General features: G+C 36.6%; 3 protein-coding genes across 3 annotated transcripts; all 3 read left to right on the top strand.

The window, feature by feature from the left end:
* Positions 1–4830: 4830 nt before the first annotated feature.
* si:ch211-197h24.9 (uncharacterized protein LOC562659 homolog) lies at positions 4831–6714 on the top strand. The gene is made up of 2 exons (XM_051131750.1): positions 4831–5018; positions 5569–6714. Exon 2 carries the CDS (start codon positions 5576–5578, stop codon positions 6521–6523), a length of 948 nt encoding a protein of 315 aa, XP_050987707.1. The 5' UTR covers positions 4831–5018; positions 5569–5575; the 3' UTR covers positions 6524–6714.
* A 1149-nt stretch (positions 6715–7863) lies between these two features.
* On the top strand, positions 7864–10402 carry LOC127178047 (uncharacterized). The gene is made up of 2 exons (XM_051130676.1): positions 7864–7960; positions 8417–10402. Exon 2 carries the CDS (start codon positions 8419–8421, stop codon positions 9334–9336), a length of 918 nt encoding a protein of 305 aa, XP_050986633.1. The 5' UTR covers positions 7864–7960; positions 8417–8418; the 3' UTR covers positions 9337–10402.
* A 274-nt stretch (positions 10403–10676) lies between these two features.
* Positions 10677–15902, top strand: glipr2l (GLI pathogenesis-related 2, like). The gene is made up of 5 exons (XM_051131272.1): positions 10677–11015; positions 11547–11655; positions 11763–11866; positions 13573–13650; positions 15190–15902. Exons 1-5 carry the CDS (start codon positions 11003–11005, stop codon positions 15348–15350), a joined length of 465 nt encoding a protein of 154 aa, XP_050987229.1. The 5' UTR covers positions 10677–11002; the 3' UTR covers positions 15351–15902.
* The last annotated feature ends 78 nt before the right edge of the window (positions 15903–15980 follow it).

Genomic DNA, 15980 nt, shown 5'->3' with positions numbered 1-15980 from the left:
ACTTTATTTTTCAAGATTTTTTTTCCCAAGGCATTGTTAGATGCTAGTGTTTTCTGTCATAACAATGCAAACATTTGATTTCAAACCCAGTACACTGTAAAAAACAATTTGCTGAGTCAACTTAATAATTACAAATAATTTGTAACCTGGCTGCCTTAAAATTTTAAGTTCAGTCAACTCAAAAAAATTTATGTTGATTTAGCTTGAAATGTTAAATTACACTAAGTGACAACTTAGATATTTGAGTTGAATCAACTTAAAATTTTAAGGCAGCTGGGTTACTTACCCATCTGTTAAGTTTAGCCAACACAAATATCTAAGTTGTTACTTAGTACAACTTAACATTTCAAGTTGACAAAACTTATTTTAGTTGACTAAAGTTAAAATTTGAAGGCAGCAGGGGAACAAATTATTTTAAGCTGACTCAACAAATTGTGTTTTTTATTTTTTACAGTGTATCATAGCTATTAAACTATTTCTTGTTATGATGTTATTTATGTTATGATTTTGTTATGACATATAGCGCAAGTTCGAGTTCGATTCCCGTCTCAAGGTCCTTTGCCGATCCCGGTCCCTCTCTCCTCCCAGCTCTTTCCTGTCATCGATCCCGGTCCCCTCTCTCCTCCCAGCTCTTTCCTGTCATCGCTCTACTGTCCTATCACAATAAAAGGCATAAAAAGCCCCCCCCAAAAAAGTAAAAAAAAAAAAAGTCTGAATTTGTGGTGGCTGTGCTTTAAATTAATTATTATTATTATTAATTATTAATAAATTATTATTATTAATTATTAATTATTATTACACAGCTCAGGCTCAATCGGGGCAACTTAGGTCAGTGCTATATGCTTGATAATTTTTCTTGGTGGAAGCTTTGTGTTTGGTTAGTTCATAAAATATTAAAGCTTAATTCAATATTATGTGGACAATTTCTTAATTCTGTCATTCTGGTATCGTGGACTTGCTCTACTGCTGTCTTTTTTTTGTACACTGTAATGAATTATAAGATTGTAAGATTGAGAGAGAAAAACCACTGCAAATCACAAATCCAACCACCGTGTGCACCAGTGGAGTTTTGCTGGCATCTAATGCAGAAAATTTGGTACTCTGTCCAAACAAAATCTTCCTGAACGCTCATTTTTTGTGATATCAACCTCAAATTTGGAACACAATTTGTTTAAAATCATGGCTTTGATTTTCTAGCAAGTTTAGAGTTCAGCATATTTAATAAAATATATATTTTATATAAAATTTTGTTTTTTATAAAACTTTTTCTACGTCAACAATAATATTTAAAATGAGACCAAACTTAAGTCTGTGCTCTGCAGCTTCGAATTTTTATTTGACAGTTTTTTGACATGGACATTCTTGTCCACTAAGGACCAATGTGTAACTTTTTTTTAATTGACGCATAAGGTACGTTCTTTGTTAGATGCTTTTATTCCTCTTTGAATAACATGTATTAAGTTTATGTTCTTATACACTGCATTAAATTCAAAATTTGCATTCCACTTAGTCTCACATTCTACTGAATAAAAGAGAATGTTGTTCAGACTTCTGTGTGAAAGTTCACCTGTATCTCCACTGTTTTGGAAAAAAGATAGCAGCAACGCCCAGAGCAGCTTTACCTCGAGGAAGAGTTGTGTGTGTGTGTTTCTCTTCTATGTTATGTCCTCTTATTTTTTGTTATAAGATCCGGATTGACAGCATCAAAGTGGTAGCTAAATCTATGAAAATGCTGACCCTGACATGCATGGGTCATCTTATACTGTGTGGGAATGGTCTGACCTCTTCATTAGATTGTGCTCAGAAACTTTCTCCAGAACAGACCCCATGCAATAAAACAATAAATCTGAAGAAAGAAGAGATTACAAAGGGCACAGATTTTTTTTTGCTCTGTCATCATCATTGGCCACTTATTTACAGGGTCGCTGTGATTTTGCCAAATAAGACATGTCTTTTGTTGACCCTGGATCAACATTACTGTCCAAAAATATAGACTTAACCCAATCCCTTCCCCTAAACCTAACCATAACCATAATTTATTCCTAAAATCAGAGGGAAATGATAGCTGATTAACAAGGGTGTAGAAGCATCTGATCATAACTCTGAAACTCTGATCATAAGCCTAAAACTGACATTTCCTGAAAAGTTATCCCTCAATTCTGACTGGCTGATTTAAATTTTATTACAGGATCAACAAGGGTGTTGATCCAGGAACATGTTGTACTTGGCAAAATCACGTTCACCTATTTACAGGCCTCTTCTCTCCGCTCCCTCTTCTTTCCATCTGGGGAAGTCACTTGAAAGTTCACCAAAAATGCTTATATCTTAGTAATACACCGTTTTAACCCTTTCATGTTTGGTATCATTATGAATGTTCTGGTGTAACTGGAAAGATGATCTCATTCCCATGTCAGTATAGACAAGAATAATAGTCTCAAACTATAGAGAATTCTGTTCTGGTTCTGCTGATGTAGGATGTGACCCTGCTAAGGTCTCTGGCAAATGTTATTTTCTTGCCACAGGTTAGATGTGACCCTTCAGGTCACACAAAATGACCTAGTAAAATTTCCATTAAGTTGTTATTGCTTTGAATTTATGGTTCTCTGTTTTGATTGAGCTATTCAAAGAGAACTGGCAAACTGCTCAAGGAAGCATCTGTAAACATCTTGCCACACCATTTCTCTATTGCCAGTATCCTGACCTTTTGACTTAAAACTTTACGTTTCATTCTGATCAGTTGTGTAACCAAATTCAGTGAATTCTGTTGTTTTCATTTTGACTGACAATTTTGTCTGGTAAATAAATGTTAATCTTGATTTATTCTGGATTCCGAAATAATTTTTTCTAGTAGTGGTGTGGCATTATATAACTTCCACACATGGCACAGCCAATACTATCGTTTGCTGTTTAAATTATAAAACACAATTTAAACCTAATAAATCACTTGAGAATTGTGCTGCTGATCTGTGGGTTCATTTTCACACTTTTATGAAGATAAGTAGGAATGTCCTTTATTCTTTTTAAAGCATGCTTTGTCATGATAATACATATATTTTGGACGGGGACTTTCGGGGGTTTCAGAAGTCATTTTACTGAAACACTTTGGTCTTTCACTTTCCTTTCACCAGAAAATGTACTTTTGTTTGCCTACAGCTGAAAAAAACAAATGGTTGGTAACTGCTGGCATTCCCCACATGTGATGTGCCAAGACAATAGTTATTATTGGATATAATTGCAACAGAATTATTAACGACTTGCACTGGTGCTAGAACAAGAACATTAGAGACCTGAAATGTTGCCTTTAAGTCTGCCTGATCAGTTGTTCCCTCATTTTATTTTGGGGCCTTTATTTACAGTAATGCAATGTATAGACAGTTGCAATCAAAATAATTCAACCCCCTTGACCTGCAAGACATTTTGCTGCAGAGAACAAACTTTTATGAAAACAACTCAAAGCATCAGTAAACAATTAGAGAAAGTTTATTAATACACATTTGAGTGATTCTTAGAATGTAACATGGATGAATCATGACCATTCATTCTTTCTTCAATATTATGTGACAATTTCTTAATTCTGTCATCCTGGTATCATGGACTTGCTCTATTGTTTCATACAAATGCAGCTGCTGCTATTTTTATTTTTTGGACACTGTAATGGATTATAAGATAACTAACAAACTAGTACTACTACTTAATTATTTATGTGGTGAAATGTTGTGTAAGAAAAGTGGTATGACTGCACTGTATCCCTAAAATGTCTAGTTTGAACTTGCCATTTGCTAGCAACTGATTTCTTCATGGAAGCTTTGCGTTCAAATATTTCAACTCAAATCAATGTTTCGTGTCTAATAATTTTGCCACAAAACGTCTAAATAATCTATCGAGCAGCTGTGTAATAAGTGAGATAATGTACATTCAGCCAGTTGTTATCGTAAAATAAAGATGTATGTTATCCCTTACTTATTATAATTTTAATTCAAGTGATAAAGGAATTTGAAAGTCTGACAGTAATCAGAGTTAAGTGCTACTGTAAGGTTAACTCTGCCTGGTTTAAATGTTTTAAAATGATTAACAGTTGAAAATATTTTAAAGTTAGAAATGTAATCAAGTAACTAAAAGTAATAAGTTACATTACTTTAATAAAGTAATTGAAAAGTTACACTACTTATTACATTTTAAATCAAGTAACTTGTAATCTGTAACCTATTACATTTCCAAAGTAACCTTCCCAACACTGCCTGTGAGTTTGAATGTCCAAAACGCAGTTTAAATGCAGCTTCAAAGGGGTCTAAACGATCCAAGCTGTGGAATAAGGGTCTTATCTAGCGAAATGAACAGTCATTAAAAAAAAAAAAAAAAAAAAAAAAAAAACATTTATATATATTCTTAATCTCAAATGCTCGTCTTGTCTAGCTCTGCCTGCATGTGTACTTTGTGTAATCCGGAGCAATACAGTTAGAGTATGCTAAAAAAACTCCTATCTCATTTTTGTTCTGGAAGTGAACTACTCCTTTAAGACAATTTTGTTTCCCACCATACAAACAAGTGACTAAAAAGAGCAGTGTTGAATAAGGGTTGAATAATTATGGCATAGTTGTGTTATTAAACAACCCTAGAACTTGAAAATATTACATTATATATTGACATTATCACTTTTAATATGCCAGTAAACTGTTATAGATGCAATTTTTATAAAGTCCTGGATCTTTAGAAAAGCTTGTATTTGTAAAGTACTGCAGTCTCTGGGGGTGGTGGGGGCTGCTGTCCAAATGGCCGTCTCATTTTTCATATCAGTAATGAGTAATGAATAATGAGTTTTTGGTCGTTCCACCCTGTAAACAGAAAGTGTTAAAGATGTTCAAACAGTTAACAATAGGCGTATGAAAAAGTTTCTAACGACTGGCAGGCGCCGATTTGCTGATTTTGAAACAAGAGGGGTGGAAAAAACACCCTTTCGTTCAGTGTTTCTTCCGGAGCAGAAGAAGTGCAATCTGAAATTACCGTCTCTCTGGTAGCAGGTAACGTTAATATATTGCAATTTATTATTTATGAACGGTGTTGAACGAGCGTTATCAGTATCACAGTTTGGCAAGTAAATGTGGTAAAATCGAAACTTAAAATGTTCGGCATCATTACAATCTCTCAAAAGTGTAATTAGGGTAAAATCATTCAAGTAATGTCGACGATGACAGCTGATGGCATATTTGTGCAACTGCTGAATGTTTGTTTGTTTTTAATTATTTTAATGAACTCTAAGTTTCTGGCGCCACCAGGACCATTTTTAATTCGCCTCTGTCACGACTCTAAAATATGCTGCACATAGCACAAAATTTAGTTCCTCTTTTTGGACACGTTTTCTTTAAAATAACTTATAAAGTAGAGACGGTAAAGGCAAGCAGACCTGACTACACCTGCAAACCCAAGTTTTCATTTTTGTTTTTGCTTGAAAAGCCAACTATGGGTTGTTTGGTTTCATAAGACCTGCTGTAAGTGTTTTGCAAGAAGAAAAAAAAGAGTGACTGAGTAAAACATATGAAAAGCTAACCCTCATCTTTTTCTCCGTTTCAGAAAGAAAATGAGACGCACAAATAACCGAAACTTTAAAGAGACATACTTTGAGGGACAGCATCTAAGTCTGTCGGACCTAAAAGAAACTAATATACAGAACAGATACCTGTATAAGAAAAACATCCCTGCTTATCCAGAATCTGTGGAGTTCCATGTAGAGAAAGTGTCTCATGTCACTGGAGAAAGTGGTCTTAGGGGTATTTTTCTCGATTCAGGGTTCAAACAGCCACCAGAGCTGGTGGCTGATGATCAGCACCATTTTCTCTGGTGGGATTTAGCAGTCACACCTGATGACATATCCTCAGCAGAGGAGCATTTCCTCACGTCCTTATTCCCTCAACGAAGAGCTGCTCAAATTCGCAACCAGCCACCCGTCCTTGAACGCTTCACCAGCTCAAAGGCCTTCCAAGAAAAGTCTTCCTATGGAAACTTCCGCTTCACCTTTTCTCTTAAGGAGCTTCTTTGGCACTATGGTGAGCAGTTCTGTGGTGGACACAGTCCAGTTCTGCGTGTGTATGAGACTGTGCTTTACCGGCGAGAGATTCTCTATAAGATTGTGGTGCATCCTCGTCACATAAATCTTTATGACTGCTGTCCTCGACTGCCTGATTGGGAAGACGGCGTGTGTGGGTACTATGATGGGGCTTTGTGGTGGCGCTGTCAAGCCCCCTCTGAAACCTACAAGCTGAAGCTTGAGGTGAACAGGCTGAATTGTAGTGTTCATGTGAGACCCCACAAAGAAGAATACTATATGTGGGATCAAGTGTGTGTAGCATTCCACATGGAGCCGGGGTGGGTGTTGCATGTGGACCAAAACAGGCTGTTAAAAAGGGTGAATGTGTGTGAAGTGTCTCAACCGCGTCTTCTGAGACCTCCCGAGACTCCGTTGAGTTTAAACGAGGCTGAGCGTACACTAGCTGATCTTAAGGCAGAAATGGGGAGAGCTGAGGCTTGAAGCTAAACACACCGCAGTCTTTGCTAAATGTCACATTCACATGGAATAGCAAATAATGTCATTGATGTTAGTTTCATTAAAAAGCTTATAGTGCACAGTAAGAAACATTTGTGAACTCTGTTGTGCATATTGTATTTCTTTTGCATTAACGACTCCTATCAAGTAGCATTGTACATTGCTGTGAAATTAAAAATGTTTTAACTAACAAAAATTTTGCAGTGCCATCTTTGTAACGGATTTATATCAGACTCGCGGCTAATCGAACATGAAGAAAATCCATGCAAATGTCACATTCACATGGGATATGTTCAAAATATTCCTACTGAAAATGTACTCACCTGTGGTTTTACTCAATAGACCCTAATAAAAAAAAAAGTAGTTAGAGCTTATGCTATACCCAGGTGTAACCAAGATGTCTGTCTAAGATGGCTTGATCTGGAAATCATCTACTCTGTCCAAACATCTGACATCTGTCTTTAAGATGTCAATTTTACATTTGCATTTTAAATCATAAACATCTTAAAGACATTTAATAAATGTCTATTTGACATCTGATAGCAAACGTCCTGTAGACGTGTCGCATATGAGCAAACAAAAAATATGTCTTCCAGATTTAAATGCACATGTTAAATGGACATCTCCATGATGCACGTGTGCTATCAGGGTATTTAATGCTATTTCCTCAGAAGACATCTATTTGACGTCTATACTTACATCTGGAAGATGTATTCTTTAGAGTGTTTGCTCATTTGCAATACGTCTATAGGACGTTTCCTATCAGATGTCAAATAGATGTCTATTGGACGTCTTTAAGATATTTATGATTTAGAATGTATGTAAAACTTACATCTTCCAGATGTTTGTACACAGCAGATACTTTCCAGATCAAGTGATCTTTATCAGACATCTTGTAGATGTATGTGTGCTATCTGGGGAAAGCTTACCTGTCTGTTAAGATCCTGACAAACTTAATTTTACACCTTTTGAATGCATCTGAAAAAACTGCATCACAATATGCTAATATAACTTAGTATAGCGTGGTATGGCAACTACATTTTCTTGGATCAGGAAGCCCTCTACTGGCCTGGTGGTGAAACCTTGCCAACACATCCCTGGAGACCACCTTCCTTCGTTTACAGTGAGAAGTATGATCAAACACATTTCCCACCACAAACATAAACTGTTCATTCTTGTAAGTAGCCTATCTGACAATAAAGTTGACAAAATCGCGAACGACAATATAATATGCTAGGTTTAAGTAAGGTCACAGCTCATGTCCAATGATTTACAGGTTTTCGGTTTCAAAGGTCCGTGACGGTTTATTTCAAACCGGAAGGCGGGAACATCTTGGGTGGAATCTGCTGATCATTTTATTGCAGTGAGCAGAACAACAGCACAGAGCTTTTTAAGCGCAATAAAACGTCCCTTTGACACAAGGTAAAGTGGACAATTCAGTTATGAAGTTAGTATTTTATGTCTAGTAGCTGTATTGTCCTTAGTAAGCTATCGTATTTTGCTTCGAACAAGTGCTTTTGTATTTTGATAATTTGGCGGCAAAGTCGGGTAGAGGAGGAACCGAAACTAAAAGCCCTCTTGTATGATTATAGCGAGATGAAATGACTGAAACGCCTTAAAAAAATAAACCCGCAAAACGATATTTTGGCACCCTCTAAATGCATTTTACTGTCTAGACTAGCTAACGAAATGAGGACAAGACACAAGAAATTAAATCTTGTTATCCTGACTGTTTGCTTTAATGATACAGTATTAGACATGTTCTGTTTTTCTACATAAACTGCACTTAACTGAAGCTTTTTCGGTTTGTTTTTATTTGTAAATACTGTGACCTTTTAAAATAGATGGAAAGCTAATTCTCATCTTATTTGGTTTCAGAAATGGCGAATCAAAAAGGACGTTACTGTGAACGGACGACTTTTGAGAGACAGCATTTGAGTCTGTTAGACCTAGAAGATCTTGGTATAGTGAAAAAGAACCTGAACAATCCTATTTATCCAGAATTAGTGGAGTTCCGTGTAGAGAAAGTGTCTCATGTCACTGGAGAAAGTGGTCTTAGGGCTATTTTTAAGGATTCAGGGTTCAGACAGCCACCGGACCTGGCAGCTAATGCTCAGCACAATTTCATCTGGTGGAGTTTAGCAATCGCATCTGATGACATATCCTCAGCTGAGGAGCATTTACTCACGTCTTCATTCCCTCATGGAAGTTCTGCCCAAAACCAGCCGCCCATCCCTGAGTACTTCACCTCGAAGGCCTTCCAGGAAAAATCTGCCTATGGAAACTTTCGCTTCACTTTTTCACTGAAGGAGCTTCTCTGGCACTACAGCAAGCAGTTCTGTTATGGTCAAAGTCCAGTTCTGCGTGTGTATGAGACTGTATTCTACAAAAAAGAGATTCAATATACAGTTGTAGTGCATCCTCGTAACGTAAATCTTTATGACGATTGTCCGCGACTTCCAAGTCGGGGTGATGGTGTGTGCGGGTACTCTGACGGGGCTATGTGGTGGCGCTGTCAAGCCCCCTCTGAAGCCTCTATGAAAAGGTTTCATGGAAGTGTTGATGATTACAAAGTATACAATGTGTGGGATCATGTGTGTGTAGCTTTCCACATGGAACCAGGGTGGGTGTTGCATGTGGACTGGAAGAGGCTGTTTAACAGAGTGAATGTGTGTGAAGTGTCTTATCCACAGCTTCTGAGGCATCCGGATACTCCATTGAGTTCAAATGATGCTGAGGATATACTTGCTGATCTTAGGGCAGCAATGGGCTATAGGCCGAAACCACAGACCATGTAGATATTACATTCATAAGGAATTGGAAAGAATAATGATGCTATGCATGCTAGTTACATAATTTACACCACTAGCCATCATTAAACAGCTTAAGTGCACAGCTGTCATAATAAAAATACATAGCCTTACTTACAAAGCAGCGCCATAGTTTTCAGTCAGTTAAGTCAACTTAAGACATTATAGATTTTTATATTCCACACCTAGTGTAAACTTGGCTATAAGGCAGATGATGCAAACTTTATGCAACAGTTATCCTAGCTACATAGTTAACTATCTAGTCTAGTCTTGTTTGATGAATTATTAATGTGCCTTTGCACTGATCATCACAATTAAGTAAAGAATTAATCACATTGTCCAGTTAAAGCTTTTTATAATATGGGACCCTGGTCCACAAAACCAGTCATAAGTAGCACAGGTATATTTGTAGCAATAGCCAAAAATACATTGCATGGGTCAAAATAATCGATTTTTCTTTTATGCCAAAAATCATTAGGATATTAAGTAAAGATAAGTAAAGAAGTATGAAAGAAGTACTTCATTTTTGATTAGTAATATGCATTGCTAAGAACTTCATTTGGACAATTTCAAAGGCGATTTTCTCAGTATTTTGATTTTTTTGCACCCTCAGATTCCAGAATTTCAAATATTTGTATTATGGGCAAATATTGTCCAATCCTAAGAAACCATACGTCAATGGAAAGCTTATTCAGGTCCAGGGTCACATATATTTAACATTTTTATTATACATGTATGTTAACAGTTATTTTGCACTCTTTTTAAAAATTGCACTTTTGATTCTCTCCACCAGAGGTCCATGTTGGCTAGCTGGTAATATTGCTTTGTCATATTTTAACTAAAACCTTGCTGACATTTTCTGTCATTATTATTGCTTTATTCTTTTATGTAGCTTTTTATGATTATGTTTTTTTAAATGCCATATTTTAGTCAAATGTCTACTTAAATCCAATGTCTAAAATTATTACTTTAACTGTTTAAATCTGATCACTAAAATTTGAATTAACATTGATCAGTGATGTTATTTAATGTCATGTCTGCTATTGCTATTGCTAAACCAATAAATATGACTATACAACAGCAGTTGGCTTCCTAGTGTTTTTTTTTTTCATTAGAAAAAAAGCAGAATTTGAGTTTACAATCTTTATTTCATGTAATTAGCGAACCCTTTAATTCAGGGCTTGGTTATGCTATTTTAAAAGCTTGTACAGCTGTTGGTTTGTATTTGGTTTAACTCAAGTGTGTGGTTTGAGCTCAATGCTTCCAGCTGAAAGCAGCATTGCCAACACCATATAAGGCCACTTGGCTCATACAGATGATGTCATCACTATAGTCCTGACTGGAGATTCTCCTTTGCCCTATGCAAATTGTGAGAGAAAGAAAGTGAAGGAGGTGTGGTGAAGAGCAAGGAGAAGCAAGAGCACATACATTTGTAGGAACTGCTAAAATGCATTCAACTGAAGCTTGCTTGTAAGATGTTTCAGTGTGTGGCTTCCAGAGAATGAAAAGCTAGATGCTACTTGCTTAAACTGGGAAAACACAAGAGAAAAAGAGAAGAGAAAGAAACGGGTGGGGAAAAAGAGTGAGGCATTGTAACAGCTGCCAGGAACTGTGACAGTGAGAGAACTACTTCGCTTAGAGGAATCGTCTAACCATGGGGAAGTCAGGTAAGTACACAATTCACTTCCAAATCCCTGTCTCACTTTAGCATTTGTGAAGTTGTCAAATATGTATTTTTCTCAGTCTGTCACTGCCATCCTCTGCTGTTGAATGAAGTTTTGTAAGCACAGGTTGAGTATATGCCAGCTTTATCACACTCTATGTGTGTGCTGGGGATTGTTTGCTACTCAATCCCTGCTTTGTTTGAGTGATAGCATCATGTAGTTGGATTGATGCCCCTGCAATAGTGGCAAGCACAACTGTTTGGCATAATAGTTGTTGCATTTATAGCAGAGTTTGTTAATGTTCAATCTTCTTTGTCAGTAATATATTATATTGCAAATCAAATTAAGATATGCTTCAATGGCTTGTTTTTTTTCCTGTTTCTTCCCACTCATACGGCAAAGGACATCAAACTAGTACTAGCCTTGAGTAATGCATATTTTAAGCTGTATGTTTGAGTTTAACAAAGAATAAGAAAAAAAAAAAATTGCAGTGCTTTCTAATCTCTTGCTATTGATTCCCTGTTGAATTTGCAGCCTCCAAGCTTTTTTGTGAGGAAGTGTTGAAGACTCATAATGAGTACAGAAGAAAACATCAAGCCCCACCTTTAAGTCTCAGCAGTAAACTGAGCCGTGAAGCAGCACGGTGAGATATTTTTTTCATATTTTTGCTGTTAATTTCTTAGCTTCTTTGACATTGCTTTCATCTTTACTACAGTTTGATGGTTTTCAATTAGTCCATGTTTCTTGTAGATATGCTGAGAGCCTTGCTAGTACCAGGATTCTGAAGCACAGTGTTGAATCTAGTAGAGGAAACTGTGGAGAAAATTTAGCATGGGCATCTTATGATCAAACAGGTACGAATCCTCTTCTTCTGTCTGAAAGTGTCCATCTGAAACATATTTATATGTTAGAGTGTAGACTGCCCTCTTCTTCTCTTTGCAACAGCTGGGACTCATTATGAATTGACTACCTCCATGTTCAGTCTAAAGCTGATTACTAAGTAGATTGGAATGCCTGGCTAGTCTGGGGTGATTTGTAAAGTGTCACTAAATGTATAGTGGGTCATATAAAGTTTCAAGTTATACTTTGGAATCTCCAGTTTGATTTACTATTATATTGTAAATAACCAGTTTGCACAAATGTTCAAACACCCATTCTACAAAATAAGGAATTTGTTATGATTTAAACTTTTGAAACATTTTTAAAACTTTCTTTTCATAATAAATGCCCAGTTCTGTCATTAAACTCTAGATGTCGTTAACACAAACTGATGATATTCACAGCGTTAAACTGCTTGTAGCAACCTGATGTTTATATTTACGTTTAAATGGCTGGTTAGCATTCAGTTGAGCATATTGCAGCGTGCTTGCAGAGTTCCTCTGAAAGCTTACACCTCTCCAGTTCCACCTGTATACAGCTGAGGTCAAAAGTTTACACCCTCCTTTCAGAATCATTAAAAATGTCAATTATTTTACCAAAATATGAGGGATCATACAAAATGCATGTTATTGTTTATTTAGTACTGACCTGAATATGATATTTCACACAAAGTGAGTTTACATATAGTCCACAAAAGAAAACAATAGTTGAATTTATGAAAATGACCTGGTTCAAAATGTTTTGAATATAAAGTTCCGGGTAAACGTAACTTATTTTGTCTTCTGGGAAACATGTAACTGTCTTCTGTAGCCTCTGAAGGGCAGTACCAAGTGGAAAAATATGATATTTAGGCAAGATAAGAAATATGTACACATCTCCATTCTGTTCAAAAGTTTTCACCCCCTGGTCTTAATGCATTGTTTTTTCCCTCTGGAGCATCAGTGAGCATTTGAACCTTCTGTAATAGTTGCTTATGAGTCCCTCAGTTGTCCTCTGTGTAAAAAAAACAAAACAAAACAAAACAAAAAAAAACGGCTCAAAATTATACAGTCATTGTTGGAAAGGGTTCAAATACACAAAAATGCTGAAAAAGCAGCAAAGAATTGGATTTTTCTGAAGAACAGCAGCCAGTTTAACTGTTCAGGACAAACAAGGGACTCATGAACAACTAGACAGACGAAAAAAAAATCAGCTGTGGATCATTCAGTTAACAACACGGTATTAACACGGCATTCTCTTGTGGACTATATATAAACATCTTTTATGTGAAATATCTTATTCAGGTCAGTACTAAATGAACAATAACATGCATTTTGTATGAATCCTCTTATTTTGGCAAAATAATGAATATTTTCAATGATTCTGAAAGGGGGATGTAAACTTTTGACCTCAACTGTAGATCTTTGTGCCGCAGCTCACAGCATCGCATCGGCATATGTACTGACAGTAGCAAATTTCTGTGCTGCTTTGCAGCAGCAGCAATAATCTACAACAAAAGCAGCAGCAATTCAGCAGCATAGCAGATCTGTTCTGCCAAGACCAAATACATTAACAATGTCATATCCATTACTGTGTTAAAATCTTCCAAGAGTTATCATGACAGAACTGATTTTTTTGGGGCCTGCCCATTTTCCATGAGACTCTCTGTGTTTTGTGTGTGTGTGCGTGTGTATGCCGACAGGTAAAGATGTGTCTGATCGCTGGTATAATGAAGTGAACCAATATAACTTCAACCAGCCAGGATTCTCCTCTGGAACTGGTAAGCGTATTTACAGTAGTGGTGTTTGTTGAGATCTACTTACCTGCAGTGTTTACTTCCAGCTCTTATCAAACACAGCTTAAGGTCTTTCTGTGCAGTAATGCTAGACTTTGTACTTCATTCACTTCCATTCCATACAGCTTATTTGACTGCCCAAAAACCCCCCTAAAATCAATCAAATGACCAGAAATAAGACCAAATAAGACCAGAACATCATATTTAGCTGGTTTAAAATGTTCTTTTTAGTAGAGAAAGAATGTAAACACCATTTACCATTTTTTTTTTTAAACCTCTTGGCTCACTTCAATCCAACTGTCAGTCTTCTCTGCTCTAGAGATGGTGAGGATGTGCACTAAAATCAAGCCCTATCCTCTATTTTTTGCATTAGTTTAACATTTACTAATGTATTATTTATAATTTATTTACTTTAAACAGAAGCACTGGTGAGTGACATCATATCCTTTTGTGTCATCGGAAATAATTTTGCATGAAACTACATTTTTGCAGGCTGATTTGCATTAACCGGATTAAGCACCCCTTTTTTTATTCATAACCCCTGTTTTATAACCAAATATAATACAGAGGCATGCAGCAGATACGCTTGCCTCAGACAGTGTAATACAATATTTTTCAGTAGTTTTTGTTTTTTTAACTTGTAAGATGTGACTCAGTCTATTGGAATGAAGCTTTCCAAAGCTTTTCCCTCCCAGGCACAGGAAATTCCCATAAAATTTAGCTATGAGAAATCTCTTACTGTGTGATGTCTCACTTACAGCTGTTAACTCACCCCCTCACCTTTTATTCACCTAGCCTGTCATTAGCTTCAGCCTGCAGGAAATGAGTAATACTATTCACCACCTCAAGAGGGCAGAACATATTTGAAAGAATCACAATTGTACCATGGTTGCCAGGTTTTCACAACAAAACCCTCCACAATTGCTACTCAAAACTAGCCAGCAGCATTTTTAGAGGGAGTCCCTCAGTTAAAAATCTCATTCCGGGGGTAAAACACACGTTTTTTGGTGGGGTTCCCCTCATAAAATTGACATTCCAGTGGCTAAATATCACGTAATTGGCATCGCTTCAACCCGCGGACATGAAAAACAACCCGCCACACTGTGGTGAAGTATTCACTGAACTGTACAGCAGCTGATTTAAAATCCTCTTAAGTGACTATATAGATTGTGGATAACATCTATACTGACTCTAAACCTGTAAATATGTGGTTGGAAATTTAGGAACGGGTGTTTCTGTCGCTTGGCAATATGGTGCTGTCAACATCAAAACTATGTGTTTGATTCCCAGGGTAATTAGCTTTGGATAAGCATCTGCCAAATGCATGAAATGTACTTGAGTCCCTTATTCCTCTCAAATGTTTTCACTCGGTCTCTCAGCATATAAATATTTAACTAAGTACTAACACAACCACCACAAGGTTTATATGAGTCAAACATGCATAAACACTTTGTGACAACCACACGGACATCCTATTCCTCGCTACAATACACAGCAAGTAATGTAAGAATCTTTTTGTTCTAGGTCATTTCACTGCAATGGTGTGGAAAAGCTCGAAGAAACTAGGTGTGGGTAAAGCTGTGGCCTCAGATGGTTCTACCTTTGTAGTGGCACGTTATTTCCCTGCCGGCAACATTACCAATCAGGGCCACTTCCAGGCCAATGTCCTGCCCCCTAAAAGCTGATCCAAATGTAGCTGGACACAATGAGAACGAAGGTAGGGAGGGAAATAGAAAGAGGACGGAGAACAGCTGAAATTGGAGAGACTTTTACCTGAAGGACCAAACACGGTGATGGTTGGCTTTAATACACAGATCTTACTTGAATACAGCTTCTGTCTTGACATGTTTAGCCTTTATTAACTTGAATCTGAAGAGGCTTATATTAAACTAAAACGTTGAAGCTAATGCTAGTTAGATTTTTACAAAAAAAACAACATTTATAGTGCTAAGGTTATTGTGTGCCTGTGTGTCAGCACAACGGTATTAAAAATTATTTTTCAAGCATGAACCAAATACATGTATAATCACATACCTGCACTACACTAAAATCTAATGTGAATATTTCTTTTGGGATGCAGTTTTCTAAATGTGAAAAGAAGTGTGCGACCCCACAGTACATTTAAATGCATGAGATGCTGCAGAAATAAGTGTTGGTAGTGACTGATCATTCATCATTATTACTTTGGTCGTCTTTGTATATTGATATGGATTAAAACTGACAGTGTTCAAATAGTCTATCTGATGTCATTTCATTCAAAATTGAGTACAAATATTATCTATGACTTGTTGTTGGACCATTGTGCACAATCCATA

The sequence above is a fragment of the Labeo rohita genome, chromosome 16 (genome assembly GCF_022985175.1).
Source record: "Labeo rohita strain BAU-BD-2019 chromosome 16, IGBB_LRoh.1.0, whole genome shotgun sequence".
Taxonomy (NCBI): Eukaryota; Metazoa; Chordata; class Actinopteri; order Cypriniformes; family Cyprinidae; genus Labeo; species Labeo rohita.
The sequence above is the reverse complement of the archived record's forward strand: the minus strand, read 5'-3'. Positions and strand labels throughout refer to the sequence as shown.

Bases quoted from the DNA above. Each gene is read 5' to 3' on its own strand.
- si:ch211-197h24.9 (XM_051131750.1), top strand. From the start codon at position 5,576: ATGAGACGCACAAATAACCGAAACTTTAAAGAGACATACTTTGAGGGA.
- LOC127178047 (XM_051130676.1), top strand. From the start codon at position 8,419: ATGGCGAATCAAAAAGGACGTTACTGTGAACGGACGACTTTTGAGAGA.
- glipr2l (XM_051131272.1), top strand. The intron at 11,656-11,762 runs GTGAGATATTTT...TGTTTCTTGTAG, and splicing joins CTGAGCCGTGAAGCAGCACG to ATATGCTGAGAGCCTTGCTA. The intron at 11,867-13,572 runs GTACGAATCCTC...GTATGCCGACAG, and splicing joins GGCATCTTATGATCAAACAG to GTAAAGATGTGTCTGATCGC.